This window comes from Eutrema salsugineum, unplaced genomic scaffold, assembly GCF_000478725.1.
Source record: "Eutrema salsugineum unplaced genomic scaffold, Eutsalg1_0 scaffold_13, whole genome shotgun sequence".
In the NCBI taxonomy this organism is placed as follows: Eukaryota; Viridiplantae; Streptophyta; class Magnoliopsida; order Brassicales; family Brassicaceae; genus Eutrema; species Eutrema salsugineum.
The window spans coordinates 6,450,264-6,464,134 of NW_006256885.1; the positions used below are offsets into that span (position 1 = coordinate 6,450,264).

The following is a 13,871-nucleotide window of genomic DNA, read 5'->3' on the forward strand; positions in this document are numbered from 1 at the left end:
GTATCTTTATTTCATCAAAACATTACAGACATTCCAAGGCATACGTGCAAATACAAGAGTCTTTTTTTTATTCATTTTGTACTGTTATGTAGTTGTATGTGAGAATACAATGAATGACATATATATGAGGGAACAAGAATTAGCACGGGATAGGACATGACACCACCAGATTCCAGATTACTCCTTTTCATTCTCAGCAAACCTGCCAAGCACATGAGCGTATATATCAAACAAAAATACTTAAAAACATTGTGTTCGAACAGATTTAGACAAGCATGTGTTTGCAAGTGATAAGTTTCTGAAATTTCTGAGGAACAATAACTAAAGATCACGGCGTTACATTAGGACAATAAGAAAAAGTTTCAGAAATGTCGAGAAACAATTGTTCTGTGTGTAACTTACCCGAGTTCTGACAACTTCAGATGAGCTTCAGTATAGTCTTCGAAAAAGGCATCCTCATCCTGCGAGTATACGTAGGTAGAATCAGTAACAAATCCAAATGATATGATTGATGAGAATCATGAGATGATGGTTGAGTTGTATAACTTACTGCAGCATATCTCTCAACCAGGGGACGAAAGAGAGGATCCTGGAGAAGAGCCTTGTCGGTTGGCAGCTGCAGAAGTCCTTCTTTCTCTCCGCTTAATATCTCTCTGTTTCACGACCACATTCAGCCTCGGTCCAATCATAGAATGACGAAACCTGAGGAAGAAGGAGGAAAGACTGGTCTTACTTGAAATATGAGTTGTCGAAAATGAGAGGGTTTTGTGTCCATGGTCCCTCGAATCCCGAGCGTTCCTTGTGGCACCGGCCCTGAAAGTAAAACATTATTAGTAAGAGCCAAAACTGAGAAATGGACATAGGTCTTTACTTTTTTTTTCTGGATGCAGCAGACATACCAAAGTGTGTCCACCGGACAATGCCACAATATCTTTGTCATTGAGTCCCATCCGACCAAATACATCTCTCAGGTGATCCACTCCTGAATTTATCGTAAGAAAAAGATGGTGAGTCCATGTTATAATATATGATCTGAGTCAGACTATATGCATTTTCGTTACAACTGATATACCTTTGGTGGCCTGAGGTAGACGACCTTCAGGAGGTGGCTCAACTTTGTCCTGAAAGAAGACGTTTGTATCAGTTAATCACATGAGCAATGCTTAAAAGAACTTAAGAGAGAAAGAGAGAATTTCACTTTGGTGGTGTCTTTGACAGACCATGATCAGTGAATTGAGCTTCAACACAAAGAAACTGCGAACTGAAGATAGATGAGGCAAAAAAATTGGTAGTTGAATAATACTCACCAGTCTACCAGGATGAAATGGAATCTCGGGTCCTCCAGTGATCTCAACAGCAACAACTCCAGCTAGCTACAATCCAAGAAACACATGTGAATCAAGCCCTTTAAAAGTCATGTCAAAATATAAGATTAGCTTTTAGATACAGTTTCACTCTATCTATCATATGCGTGAATCAAGTTCAATGCAAACAAACGAGAGAGGCAATGATAAACAGGTCAAGCTCCTAATTACTACAGTTCGATGCATCCCTTTTCTAGCTATGACAACTTTAAAGAAAAAAGAAGTCAGAACATTGTTGAAATGAAATTTTACCTGGTAGAAATCAGCGTAGGACAAGATGGGGAAGAGCTCTTTGATGGGGTCAAGAAGCCTGACAGCAATATCAAGACCATTGTTAGCATCATGGGCTAGCTCTTGCGGATGCCTTATCGTCCCATACGGCCCTCCCGTCTTCGTCTTCACGTCAAATGTCCCAGCCGAGTGCCATCTGCAAATTTTCCCCAACAACAACAACAAAATATATATAAAAACAAATCACAGACGCATCACCGATTCATCAAAAACGATAGAAGCCATTGATCTTACGCAAGACGGAGGACGATGGGAGCACAGTGCTTCTCAGCGATGAGACCACGTAGCTTCCTCTTACATCTCTGAATAGCTTTCTTGTAATCTTCCGTCACTTCCGGGTAACTCTTCACCATTTTTTCAATCTCGCTTATCTCTGCAAGTCAGGAAAAGACTTATCATTAATAACCCAGAGAGTAGTTGAAGATCGGAGAACATGTTGATCAACAAGATTACAAGAACATACGCTACTAGGAAAAACACACTGATCGATCAAGAGAAAACCTGAAGAAAGTAGTGTTGGTAGTCTAAATCGTTACATTAGTTTGCAATTCAATTTATAGAATTGGCCGATGATCTCTAATGAAGCTTCTAGTTTCAGTCGTCTTTCAGAGAAGCCGTCAGATGGACGGTCAAGATTTGTAGATGCCGCATGATTTCTTCTTGGCGCGCCTTCCAGAAACCATGCGGAAGTACCAATCCGTCCAGAAGATTCATGCCACATGGCATCCTGTCTTTTTTTTTTTTTTTTTTTTTGTCAAGGCATCCTGTCTTCTTTAATCACAATCCTTCAAGGAGTGTTTTTTTTTTCCTGCGTTTGAATGAAAGCAGTCGATTATTCAAAAAAGTTAACTTCCATACTCCACTGTCTAAATTGGACTTGGCTTCACACTTTGTACGTACAGCAATCAAAATTTTCTTCAAACCAAATGGTTTTAGTTTTTAAGCTTCAACGTCCTTGAAAGGTCACATCCAATTCAAAATCACAAGATTTAAACTGACGACATAAGAACTGGAGCTTTGTCTTAAATTTGGTTCATAACATAACAAAGCATTGTCAAAGTAAACGGAGGAGGAACAAAACATATATTAAAGGATATGATAAAAAGCAAGGTACCAAATGGAGAAATGAAAAGCTGAAACTTGTTCATAGACTTAGTATTCCGACTCCAAAAGACAAAACAGATACAGAACCAAAATCTTTCCCTAAACATGAAAAGTGTTTCAAGCAGATGAGATTATTACTGGCTAGCACCGAGCCATTTGGTAAAGTTGTCAAACTCGGTGTAATCACTGTCTGATATCATAGTCTGGTACCACGACTTTCCTGCTGCTTTGATTGCCAATGCCTCCTCCTAACAGATTAACAGATTGAAAAAAAGAGTTAACAAATGTGTTCTGGTTCTAACCAACGGCATGTAATTACCAGGCGTAAATGATATAAACAGTGGAAATGACCCATATGATCGCATCCCCGAATCAATTACTAGACAAACAATCCTAAGCAACGAATTTACAAACACAAGTAAACCAAACTCAAGAACAGATTAGGCGAGTCCTAGTAAAGAAAGCCTACAAAATGACTTCACTTGTACTATCAAAAACAAACTCAGTCAACGATATTAGAACAATTGATAAATCGTTTTAAGCCAAATGCAATGCATACCCGAATTGACATGAGATCAGTAGGTAAGCAATGCCAATTGAGAAATGACTGATAAAGGACCAAAATGGGAAATGGGGTTTACCTTGGTGACAGTCTTCCTCTTCTTAGCGAGCTTCTCCTTCTTGGCCTTAACCCTCTGCGCTTCCGCCAACAAAGACATCCTCTTCGCGGTCTTAGCATAAGGATTCAACTTCAGCATCACGTTGAGGTTCTTCAATGGGTTCTTCTTAAGAACAGCCCTCTTCGCATCCTTCTTAATCGGCTTCACCACGCTCTGAACCTCATCAGAGTTAATAATCCTAGCAAGATCAGCATTCACCATTTTCGCGCGAGGAAGCACATATCCCTTCTTCTTCTCAGATGGCTTCTCAAACGAGCCATAGATTGACTCGAGCTTCTCAAAGGCAGATTTCGTCCAGATCACAAACCTTCCAAGGTGACCACCAGGGGCAAGCTTCAACAAGTTAAGCCTCTCCACATGGCAAAGCTCAACACCAGGAAGATTCCTAAAGGCCTTCACTATCTTAGCTCCTTCAGTTCCGTAAACCACAAGAGGACCTTTCCTCGAAATGTAACGACGGTTCCTCGCCTTACCTTTACCAGGACGGATCCCAATGCTAGCCTTGGCCTTCTCGGCATCGTCATAAGCTCCGAATTGTTTCAGAGCCTTGATCGCGCCTGAGGTCTTCTCCACACCCTCGACGGAGTCACTGACAACAAGAGGCATCTCTGGAACATTCTCGATCTTGTGACCACGAGCCATCACAAGCGAGGGAACAGCAGTTGCGGCAATCGCCGAAACAATCGCGTGTCTCTTCATGTTGACATTGACACGACGGTGCCAGCGACGCCAGATCTTAGTCGGAGCGAACATCCGACCACCACGACACATGTTACCAAAGGCTGCCTGACCGGCACGGTGAGTACCACCTCCGGGAACACGAGGGATACGTGAGACGGCACGTCCGGTTCCCCAGGACTCGGCGGAGGTCTGGTGACCGGCTTTCTTTGAGACGGCGTAAGGCTGGCGGCTGTTGTTGGAGATTTGGGCGTGGACGAAGTTGACGATGTCTGGTCGGACAGGGGCCGTCATGACGTCGGGTAATACGACGGTGGAGGATTGATCGGTGGACATGTCACCGTCCAAACCCTGGACGGTGACGAGAGGACGTGCGGCGGCGGCAGCCATTTCACTCTCGATTGGTTTACTCTTCTTCTCTCACTGTCTCTCGACTCTTTGAGACTTCTAGGGTTTTCGCAGCTGCTGCTTAACGATAAATATATGCTAGGTCTTCGTCTAGGGTTAGTGGCGAAATCACTGTTAGTGGGCCTTAAAAAGCCCAATTAGCCCTACTAGTTTACTTCTTCGTTCGGGCCCCAATTTTTACCTTTGTAAGGAATTATACATTCATTTACCAGATTTCCTTATTTATGTTTATCTAATTCCTTTTTCTAACCGGTTAAAAAGCATATGCTCTCCATTCTCCTCTAATCCTCTCTATATATATAGAGCAGAAACAAAGACGTACAGAGCAATCTCTTGAATTTTATCAAAATTTTCATTGAATCTGCGTGATTGAAGACGAAAAAACTAAGTCCAGGAAGAGAGATATGGACGTGGAGACGAAGAATCGCCGAGATAGTGGCCGTGATCGCAGCAAGGAGCGGAAGAGACGGTATGAGAGAGTTAAGCGTATTGATCCTGAAGATGAGTACGATCGAGACGTTGGTGAAAAGAGGGAGAAGCGTGAAGGAAAGGATCGGAGACGGAGGGATAGGGAGAGAAAGAAGATTAACGATTCTGAAGAAGAAGACGAGAGGGATAAGCGCAGAGCGAAGGAGAAGGAACGAAGGCGAAAAGATGGAGAGAGGGATAGGCGAGGAAGTGAGAAAGAAAGGAAAAGGGAGAGGTCAAAAGAAGATGAGAGTGATGATGATGTCAAGCGTAACTTGAACGTAGAATAAAAGAGAGTGTTGGTAGATTTAGCAAGTATGGAGATGACAATGGTGGGCAGAAGCAGGTGGATGAGGAGGGGGAAAAACGGAGGAGAAGATTCCAGGAGTGGCAAGAGTTGAAGAGGAAAAAGGAGGAAGCCGAAATCGAAAGCAAGACCTGTAAGGCTTGGACCCTTGAAGGAGAATCTGATGATGATGAACAAGTCCCTCCGCAGATGGATGTTGATGGAGAGACTAATCCTGAAGACGAAGAGGTAATCGATCCTTTAGATGCTTTTATGAATAATATGGTATTACCTGAGGTTGGGAAGCTTAGCAATACTGCTTCTTCTCTAGCAGTGAACGATGGTGGTGACCAGCCAAAGAAAGGCATTAATCAAGCGATAATTCAAGGTGAAGATTCTGATTCTGATTACTCAGAACCAAAGAGTGATGATGATCCAAGTTTGGACGAAGACGACGAGGAGTTCATGAAGATAGCAAAGAAGACAAAAGGAGAGAAGTTGTCTCTTGTTGACCATTCAGAAATAGAGTATAAACCGTTCAGGAAAAACTTCTATATCCAAGCGAACGATATCTCAAAGATGACAGAAGAACAAGTTAGTGCTTACCGAAAGGAATTGGAGCTGAAAGTTCATGGAAAAGATGTACCAAGACCCGTAAAATCTTGGTACCAGACTGGGCTAACCAACAGGATTTTGGATACAATGAAGAAGCTTAACTATGAAAAGCCAATGCCTGTCCAAGCACAAGCACTCCCTGTCATCATGAGCGGTAGAGACTGCATTGGAGTTGCAAAAACAGGGTCAGGTAAAACACTTGGTTTTGTTTTGCCAATGTTGAGGCATATCAAAGATCAGCCTCCTGCTGAAGCTGGTGATGGGCCGGTTGGGCTTGTAATGGCACCTACTAGAGAGCTTGTTCAGCAAATTCATACCGCTATCAAAAAGTTTGCCAAGGCATTGAGTATAAGGTGTGTGCCTGTGTATGGAGGATCAGAAATCGCCCAGCAAATAAGTAAGCTTAAGCGAGGTACTGACATTATCGTCTGCACTCCTGGAAGAATGATTGATATTCTTTGCACAAACAGTGGGAAAATCACCAATCTGCAAAGGGTCACGTTTCTGGTAATGGATGAAGCTGATCGTATGTTTGACATGGGTTTTGAGCCTCAGGTTACTCGTATTATTCAAAACATTCGACCCGATCGTCAAACTGTGCTCTTTTCTGCCACTTTTCCACGCCAAATTGAAAACTTGGCACGTAGAGTCTTGAACAAGCCTGTAGAAATACAGGCCGGTGGAAAGAATGTTGTGAATAAAGATATAACTCAGTCTGTTGAAATCATAGCGGAGAGTGAGAGGAACTCTAGACTTGTGGAACTTATTGAGGAATGGTATGAGAGAGGAAAGATTTTGGTGTTTGTTGGATCGCAGGGAAAATGTGATGCTTTGTATAATGATTTGAAGAATAAATGTGGTTACAGTTGTTAATCTCTTCACGGGGGGTAAGGATCAGAGTTCTCGTGAATCAGCTATATCTGAATTTAAGAGCAAATGCAAGTTGTTGATTGCTACAAGTGTTGCAGCTAGGGGTCTAGATGTGAAAGAGCTTGAGTTGGTTGTAAACTTTGATGTGCCAAACCACTATGAAGAGTATGTGCATCGCGTTGGCAGGACAGGAAGGGCGGGTAGGAAAGGCTGTGCTGTGACATTTATATCCGAGGACGATGCAAAATATGCACCAGATTTAGTAAAAGCCCTGGAACTTTCTGAGCAGCCAGTTCCTGGTTGTCTGAAAGCAATTGCTGATGGCTTCATGGCAAAAGTGAAACAGGGTATTGAGAAAGCTCATGGAAGTGGCTATGGTGGTAGTGGCTTTAAATTCAACGAAGAGGACGAGGAAGTTAAGAAAGCACAAGCCAAGGAGTATGGCTATGAGGAAGATAAGTCTGACTCAGAAGATGAGAATGATGTAGTAGTAAGAAAGGCGGCTTCTGCTGCTGTTAACCAATTGTTGCCAAATGGTTTACAACATACACTCGCAAAGATTCAAGCTGATGCAATGCCTGAACGGTATGAAGCAGAAGTGGAAATCAATGATTACTCACAGAATGCTCGTTGGAAGGTGACCCACAAAGAAACTCAGTGTCGAATATCAGAGTGGGCTGGAGCCGCCATAACCACTAGAGGTCAGTTTTATAAGCCAGGACGTACCCGGGGACATGGGGAACGCAAGCTCCACTTGTTCATTGAAGGGCCTACCGAGCAATCTGTCAAGGCAGCGAAAGCTGAACTCAAGCGTGTTCTTAAAGACGCGAGTAATGAGGCCTTGTCACTTCGTGGAGGACAACAATTCGGCAAATACTCTGTCCTATAACCATGAGGTGTGTGATTTATGGATCCTTCCAATCAATTAGTTTGCCGAATTCGAATGCTGTTTTTAGTACTTGTTTAGGACACAACTTGTTAGTTAGTTAGCTTAAATAATGTTTACATTAACTGCAATTGATATTTTGCTTTGCTTTACAATTTTTTTCTCACGAATCTTTTTTTTGTTTTTTTTTTTCAGATTCGAAAACAATAGTCTTACCGGTATCACTGAAGGCTGATCTTGAACCATAACAATCAGTCTTAAGACTTATAATCTGATATAAGGGCAAAAATTAACAGACGAACATAGAAATACTCTTAGCCAAAAAAATATATAAAGAGAAAGAGCAATTTCTACAAAAAAGTTAACCAGCGGCTGAGGATGAGGCTGCCCTGCAACCGCAGCTTGAAGAACAAGAATCCTTTATATATATATATAATATATATACCTACCACTCACCGAACTAGTATTCTTGGCTAAATCTGCACTAAGGCTTGAAAACTTGACTTATGTTTGTTTTCCTCAAAACAACAAACCGTATAAACACCCTATACAGAATCCCCATTCTCATGGACAAGATTGTGATTCCCAGTGACGTATAACTCAAAGTTTATTAAACATGGAAAACCGACGAGTAAACCTGCAAATATGGTGATCATATCCGGGTCATTTTGAGTGTGACTGAGACTACATAACTCTAAATGCAAAACCTTAAGAGTTAGAGGGCTGCGACTAGACTTACATCTAAGCAGCTATCTAGATCTAGCTATTGACTCATGTGATTTATAGTGGTGAAGTGTTTTCTCGTATTGTATTTAAACTGTATGAAGAGATGAAGAAAAACAAAACAACACTTACTTGATAAAGTGATGGCTGATACCTTCGTTAAGATGACTAGTCGCTTGTTGAGTCTTTGACAAGGGAACCACTGGTAACACTTGGGAAATCGGCGTTTACTTCATATGATGAGAGGACCTTCCTCTGCAGCATCATTACAGTCGGACTAGCCAAGGTTAGATTACACTTGATCACGCAAGGGTTAGAGCAAATGTAAGAACTATGACAGAAGTGACAACCCAACTTTGTAAGTGAAATAGTTCAGACTGATCTGACAAAGTTGGTCATCACAAGCCTTTTTTATCGTAAATTTAACACTTACAGCGGATTCGAAATCAGGGTTTGATAAGTTAACTGTGAGGTTTCTCATCAATAACAAAACCTGCAAAACAATACTGCGATTAGTGAAGGAATTTATAGGATCAACCGGAACGTTTTTAAGCTCTGATCTCACAGTTTCGAAATTTATAGGATCCATTTCCTTGAGCTTTTCTACGTGGCCTCTCGTTTCAGGATCAAAGACACTCCCGATGAAGTTATAAACTTCAGCAAAATCAGGAACACCTGCAAACCAATTATCAGTACAGTGTCCCACCACAATAAAATTTATCATGCTATTGTTGAGAGATGATTTACCGTGAAGCACTGGAGGTTGTTCTGCGTGTTTTACAATCTCAGAAGCAGATATTGTTCGGCTTGAGCTTCCCATACCAGATGTCGAAGGGCTACTACTAACATTTAAGATCCCCTTCGATCCAATATCAGCTGAATCAGTGGCGTTATAATGCCATAATAAGCACATGAAACGTCCTTGGATGAAGCCTATTCTAGCTACCAAAATATACCAATAGAATATATCTAAAAGAATGAGAAGAAAACAATGAAAACAACAGACGGAAGAGCATGCCTTCTCCTCCACGAAGAGTAGCAAGTTCCTGCTGTTGTGAAACAACTCTGTTTAGCAGCATCGATGCATCATCCCACGAAGTATATCCCGGCATGTCGCAATTTGTTGTTGTTGTAAATGAAGTGGAGGCTTGAAGTGGCATTTGAGCTGCAAAAATAAATAAAAAAAATGGAGTTAAGACTTATTAAATATTCATCTCTCTAACCAAAGTAACAACTATTAAACCATCGAACCATTCTTGGATGCCTTTTGAGGATAAGGATGAGCTGCTTTGCGCTTAGGCCGAGGGGGTGGCACATGTGCTAGTGTCCCACTCTTCTGAACCTTTAAAAAGTATTTCTGTGCATGGCTCCTTATCTGTAGTATATCAACAAGGCAGCACAGAAACAGTAAGTTTAAAATGTGCCAAAGTAAAATTCGACCAAAACACAGAGTAGCAAAACCTGAATAACAGTCTTTGAGCCCACAAAATCTTCTATCTTTTTCCAGTCACGATCAAACCTAAGGAACAAAGCACATACACCAAGTAGTATCAGCACAAATAAAATCTTGTTTGTTTTAAAAGACCACACAAGTTTTTAAAAAATTTCAAGCAAGAATACAAAGCTGGTCAATCATTCAAATGCTTCAATTCAGAGAAAATTCCATTTAACGTCTTCTTCTGAATCTTAAGGCAAAACAAGATCGAGGGCAGTAACTCAAATTTACTCAAGCAAGAAATCTTACCATCAGACTATATCTAACTAAGGTCAATTCAAATCAACGAATCATATATTTTTTGTTTTAGCTAATTAAGAACTAAACCTTCCTCTGTTTGTTCAGTCAGCGAACACATAAAACAGCTTCTCGAGAGAGAAAAACAGAGCAAGAGAAGCAGAGATTTTCAAGCAAGAATACAGAGCTGGTCAATCATTCAGATGCTTCTATTCAAAGAAGAAATTTTACCATCAGACTATATCTAATTAAGGTCAATTAAAATCAACGAATCATATATTTTTTGTTTTAGCTAATTAAAAACTAAACCTTCCTCTGTTTGTTAAGTCAGCAAACACATAAAACAGCTTCTCGAGAGAGAAAAAACAGAGCAAGAGAAGCAGAGAATTTACAGTTGAAGAGCTTCAAGAAACTTATCGTGCTCTTCCTCTGTCCAGCTCTCCCTGGACTTGGTGATGGTATAAGGTTTCCTCACTTTCTTCGACGAACCCTCCGCAGCCGCGACCGTCGTTGTCGCATCCGTCGATGTCGATGATGACGGTGGATCTTCGACGGACGTCGGTTTCCTTGTTGACGGCGACGAGCTCATCGGGTTTAGTTCAGATAGCGAACAGTGTTTTTTTTAGAGAGAGAAAGTAGAGAAGGAAGAGAGAGAAAGGGGAAAATTCCACATGGCGGGCAGGCAAAGAGGTTGGTGTGTAAATTATGTGGACACGGTTCGCTTCGATCCTAGACCATCCCTTTTTCCATTTTTTATTTGTTGCTATCACTTCTTGGTTTTAGGAGCCTCAAAGTTCAATCACGTGGGGACATGCAGTCTTCGATTTCATGAAAATTGTATGGTCGTGCTTTTTTATTTATTTGTTTATTTTTTTTTTCTTCATATAATTGGTATGGAAGAAAAGGACTTGTACCGAATCAAACCAATTGCCAAATGCCAAATAAATCCAAATTAAATAATTCTGAGATGACGGTACTAATTATAAAGGTTTTAACAAATCCAAATTAAGGATCCACGTACGGCTCTCATAATAGTGCTTGCATCATATGTCACTTTCAGGTAAATTATCTTTAAAACATTTTTTTTCAACGAGTCGATATGTCCGAGTGGTTAAGGAGACAGACTTGAAATCTGTTGGGCTTCGCCCGCGCAGGTTCGAACCCTGCTGTCGACGATACTATTTTTTAAAACTGTGTTCCATTCTTCACAATGTTACCGAGCTTATTTGATAAATATCACTATGTGGCCACGTTCGATGTACAGTAAGGCAGTAACATACATATGGTTTTGTTAGATGATTAAGGATTGTACGTGGATTCTTTATATGGTTTTGTGATAGAGCTAGCCTTTAATTATAATTTCATTTGTAGTGTCATCTTTGAATTATTTTAAAAGAATTTCTTATAACATTGATTCAATTATTATAAATACTGTCTTTCATAATTTCGAATATTTGATCATTACAATATGAACCAAAATAGGGACACTCTTTTTAATCAAAATTAATATTTTTCTATAACCATTTCACGAATATTTTGAATCCCTTCTTCAATACATGGCTGTATTTGTATAAGATGGGAAATATACGTTTTCAATCTCTAACGTCTTTCATTTGCTGTGTTTGATCGAAAGGGCTTTCCCCTTCGTAATTCCCACGTGGATCATACTCACACACCACGAGATACCCACGACTGTTATTACATTTTACTCGTGCACATCCAACGGCTGTCGTGCCTCGCCATACGATCTGCGTGTAATGGCCGCACATTTTACCCGACGTGCACGTGTTTGTTTTCCGGTCGTAGCTAAACCTCTCCTCAAACCATTTCGTCACCACTTTCTCCGGCGACCATGTCTTCTCGTCCCGGTACCAGAATATATTCTCGCCGTATGGCCCACCTGAATGTTTCATATTACAATCGGGCTTAACTTGTTTGGCCCATTTATGAGCGAATCGGGCCAGGCCTTTATCCCATTCAAGAGGTGGCACGCCTGAAGACTCACGCGCTCTGTTGTGCGCATGTAGAAACTTCCTTGATTGTTTTGCTATCCTCGCTCTGTTTAACACACGCGCCGCCGCGTTTGCTACGTCGGGGACGGAGGTTGCACCGGTGGAAGGACGATCGGAAAAGAGAAGGAGGAGAAGGAGAAGACATGATGATGGATGAGACAACGTCGTAGACATCTCCACGTCTTTGTATAATTATTGTGTCTCATCATGATTTTCTCTGTTTCTAAGGGGTTGTTTTGGTTATACTTAATTCAGTTAGAAATTTGTCATTTTTAACATTTTTTCTTAACAGATTTCTCTTACTCTGTTGTTTTCAGATATATTTTAAAATTTTATTATTTTGGGGTTGCTAAAAATCAAAGGAAGCTGGCATGGAGAGGATAGCTGACGTGGATAAATCAGATATAAATTTACGAAACATTGTTTTGAAGATTTTCAAGAAAAAAGGAAAGAGAAAGAACATTAGGTTTTTCTTAATTTAATATGAATTCGAAATAAGTGGCTGTTTTAGTCTTTATAAATAGAAGACTAGCTAAGTCTTACAAATCTATGCGATTAAGCGAGTAAAGTTTTTAAGGTAAAAGATTTTAAAAATATTTTCTGAGAAAAATTTGTAAATTATAAAAGATAATTTAATGGAATTGTCGTTTGAGAAAATCTTGGGTTTGATTCAAATCGCATATATATCTTTATTGCTTTTTTACTGAATGTCAACCCAACAGCTATAATAAAATGTCTATTCAGAAACCCTCATAAAAAGCTTATTCAAAAACCTTATTCGAATATGGATTCCTAAATGTCTTTTATTATTTAGCATTACCAATCCAGTATGAGTTTGAGTGTGAACTTTCGATTAATAAAAATAGAAGAAAAAAAACATGTAAATGAATATTATTTTGTGAAAGGAAATAAAGAAATTCGGTATATTGGCAAAGAAAAAAAACAGCCTAATTTTTTAAATAAGAGAAAATAATCATTGGTGATTAAAAGACGCGAAACTCAAATTGTTGGTGACTTTTATTATTCATGATTCTCTCTTATGGTGGATTATTTGAATCTGAATTTCTTTTGTTAAATAGTGTTCAAAGATTGTGCATAACAAAAAGAAACAATCCAAGCACCACTTTCAAACTCGACGTGGACTACTGCGCACAACACGGGTTTTATGTGCTCGTGAGCTTTATGTTCTATGTGCATTTTATTCAAAAATAGAATCAAAACCAGAACCTAATATTAAATATGAATCTGAAGGTAACAGATGATACTGTTAACAATGCAATTTCCTAAAAATTTAGTTGACTTTGCATTGGATAAGTTTAGTACGATGCGCCAATTGATGAGATAGTAGACTTCATTGTTGCTGCTCAATTAGCGAAAAAATTTGGAAAAGAATCTGAAGATGTCATTCTAGTTGTTGCTAGCAGAACACCTGAATATTTAGAGTATGTTATGGGATATTCAGCAAACCACACAAAAATGGGTGGTTTAGGACTGGTTGAAAATGCTTGATTATTGCTCCCAACAAAAAACATTAGCATATCATCTCTCTATGCTCAAATCTTTGTTTCCTCAAGGATTAAGTGTTCTATCGCTATTTAGCAGAATTGGTGGCGCGGAGTTTGCATTAAACTGCCTTGACATTCATCTGAGATGTGTAGTATCCGTTGAGTATTGTAGATGGAGCCAGAACATAATGAAAAGATGGTGGAAGACTTCTAGACAAACTGGAGAGCTTGTGGAGATTGAAGATATCA

The 13,871-nt window shown here is 40.0% G+C and overlaps 5 protein-coding genes and 1 non-coding gene across 11 annotated transcripts; 2 read left to right on the forward strand and 4 right to left on the reverse strand.

Moving 5' to 3' along the window:
- Positions 1 to 6: 6 nt before the first annotated feature.
- On the reverse strand, positions 7 to 2,430 carry LOC18023856 (L-ascorbate peroxidase 2, cytosolic). Of its 2 annotated transcripts, none has more exons than XM_024159564.1 (10): positions 2,157 to 2,430; positions 1,890 to 2,028; positions 1,617 to 1,791; positions 1,308 to 1,373; positions 1,073 to 1,121; positions 900 to 982; positions 734 to 813; positions 551 to 653; positions 403 to 461; positions 7 to 202 (listed from the first exon to the last, which is right to left on the reverse strand). In XM_024159564.1, exons 2-10 carry the CDS (start codon positions 2,006 to 2,008, stop codon positions 178 to 180), a joined length of 759 nt encoding a protein of 252 aa, XP_024015332.1. In that variant the 5' UTR covers positions 2,009 to 2,028; positions 2,157 to 2,430; the 3' UTR covers positions 7 to 177. The 2 variants fall into 2 exon arrangements, with proteins under 2 accessions (XP_024015332.1, XP_006407656.1); XM_006407593.2 differs by having other exon boundaries at positions 2,119 to 2,430.
- A 241-nt stretch (positions 2,431 to 2,671) lies between these two features.
- Positions 2,672 to 4,575, reverse strand: LOC18023857 (60S ribosomal protein L4-1). Its single transcript, XM_006407594.2, has 2 exons — positions 3,401 to 4,575; positions 2,672 to 3,007 (listed from the first exon to the last, which is right to left on the reverse strand). The coding sequence occupies exons 1-2, from the start codon at positions 4,505 to 4,507 to the stop codon at positions 2,894 to 2,896; spliced, it is 1,221 nt and encodes a 406-aa protein (XP_006407657.1). The 5' UTR covers positions 4,508 to 4,575; the 3' UTR covers positions 2,672 to 2,893.
- Positions 4,576 to 4,887: 312 nt separating this feature from the next.
- LOC18023858 (DEAD-box ATP-dependent RNA helicase 42) lies at positions 4,888 to 7,783 on the forward strand (the record flags this gene model as incomplete). The annotated part of the gene is given in 3 exon segments (XM_024159508.1): positions 4,888 to 5,256; positions 5,310 to 6,776; positions 6,778 to 7,783. Coding segments are annotated over 3 exon segments (2,712 nt in total), but the record flags the coding sequence as incomplete, so codon positions are not given.
- A 181-nt stretch (positions 7,784 to 7,964) lies between these two features.
- Positions 7,965 to 10,815, reverse strand: LOC18023859 (protein REVEILLE 8). 5 transcript variants are annotated; one of them, XR_002900775.1, is made up of 9 exons: positions 10,498 to 10,814; positions 9,835 to 9,892; positions 9,625 to 9,748; positions 9,392 to 9,538; positions 9,121 to 9,249; positions 8,939 to 9,048; positions 8,807 to 8,866; positions 8,506 to 8,650; positions 7,965 to 8,287 (listed from the first exon to the last, which is right to left on the reverse strand). XR_002900775.1 is itself a non-coding variant. In XM_024159452.1 (9 exons), the coding sequence occupies exons 1-8, from the start codon at positions 10,692 to 10,694 to the stop codon at positions 8,542 to 8,544; spliced, it is 912 nt and encodes a 303-aa protein (XP_024015220.1). In that variant the 5' UTR covers positions 10,695 to 10,814; the 3' UTR covers positions 7,969 to 8,287; positions 8,528 to 8,541. The 5 variants fall into 5 exon arrangements, 2 of the variants coding, with proteins under 2 accessions (XP_024015220.1, XP_006407660.1); XR_002900776.1 differs by having other exon boundaries at positions 7,969 to 8,287; positions 8,528 to 8,650; XM_024159452.1 differs by having other exon boundaries at positions 7,969 to 8,287; positions 8,528 to 8,628.
- A 383-nt stretch (positions 10,816 to 11,198) lies between these two features.
- On the forward strand, positions 11,199 to 11,280 carry TRNAS-UGA. Its single transcript has one exon. It is a non-coding gene; the product is annotated as a tRNA-Ser (tRNA).
- Positions 11,281 to 11,697: 417 nt separating this feature from the next.
- Positions 11,698 to 12,291, reverse strand: LOC18023860 (pathogenesis-related protein 1). The gene has a single exon (XM_006407600.1). The coding sequence runs from the start codon at positions 12,289 to 12,291 to the stop codon at positions 11,698 to 11,700; it is 594 nt and encodes a 197-aa protein (XP_006407663.1).
- Between the last annotated feature and the right edge of the window lie 1,580 nt (positions 12,292 to 13,871).

Coding starts and splice junctions, on each gene's coding strand:
- LOC18023856 (XM_024159564.1), bottom strand. CDS start 2,008: ATGGTGAAGAGTTACCCGGAAGTGACGGAAGATTACAAGAAAGCTATT. Junction 814..899: donor TGTCCGGTGGACACACTTTG/GTATGTCTGCTG, acceptor TTTTACTTTCAG/GGCCGGTGCCACAAGGAACG. Junction 203..402: donor CTGAAGTTGTCAGAACTCGG/GTAAGTTACACA, acceptor TGTGCTTGGCAG/GTTTGCTGAGAATGAAAAGG.
- LOC18023857 (XM_006407594.2), bottom strand. CDS start 4,507: ATGGCTGCCGCCGCCGCACGTCCTCTCGTCACCGTCCAGGGTTTGGAC. Junction 3,008..3,400: donor AGAGGAAGACTGTCACCAAG/GTAAACCCCATT, acceptor TTAATCTGTTAG/GAGGAGGCATTGGCAATCAA.
- LOC18023859 (XM_024159452.1), bottom strand. CDS start 10,694: ATGAGCTCGTCGCCGTCAACAAGGAAACCGACGTCCGTCGAAGATCCA. Junction 9,539..9,624: donor TCAAAAGGCATCCAAGAATG/GTTCGATGGTTT, acceptor TTATTTTTGCAG/CTCAAATGCCACTTCAAGCC. Junction 9,049..9,120: donor ACAACCTCCAGTGCTTCACG/GTAAATCATCTC, acceptor ATTGGTTTGCAG/GTGTTCCTGATTTTGCTGAA.
- LOC18023860 (XM_006407600.1), bottom strand. CDS start 12,291: ATGTCTACGACGTTGTCTCATCCATCATCATGTCTTCTCCTTCTCCTC.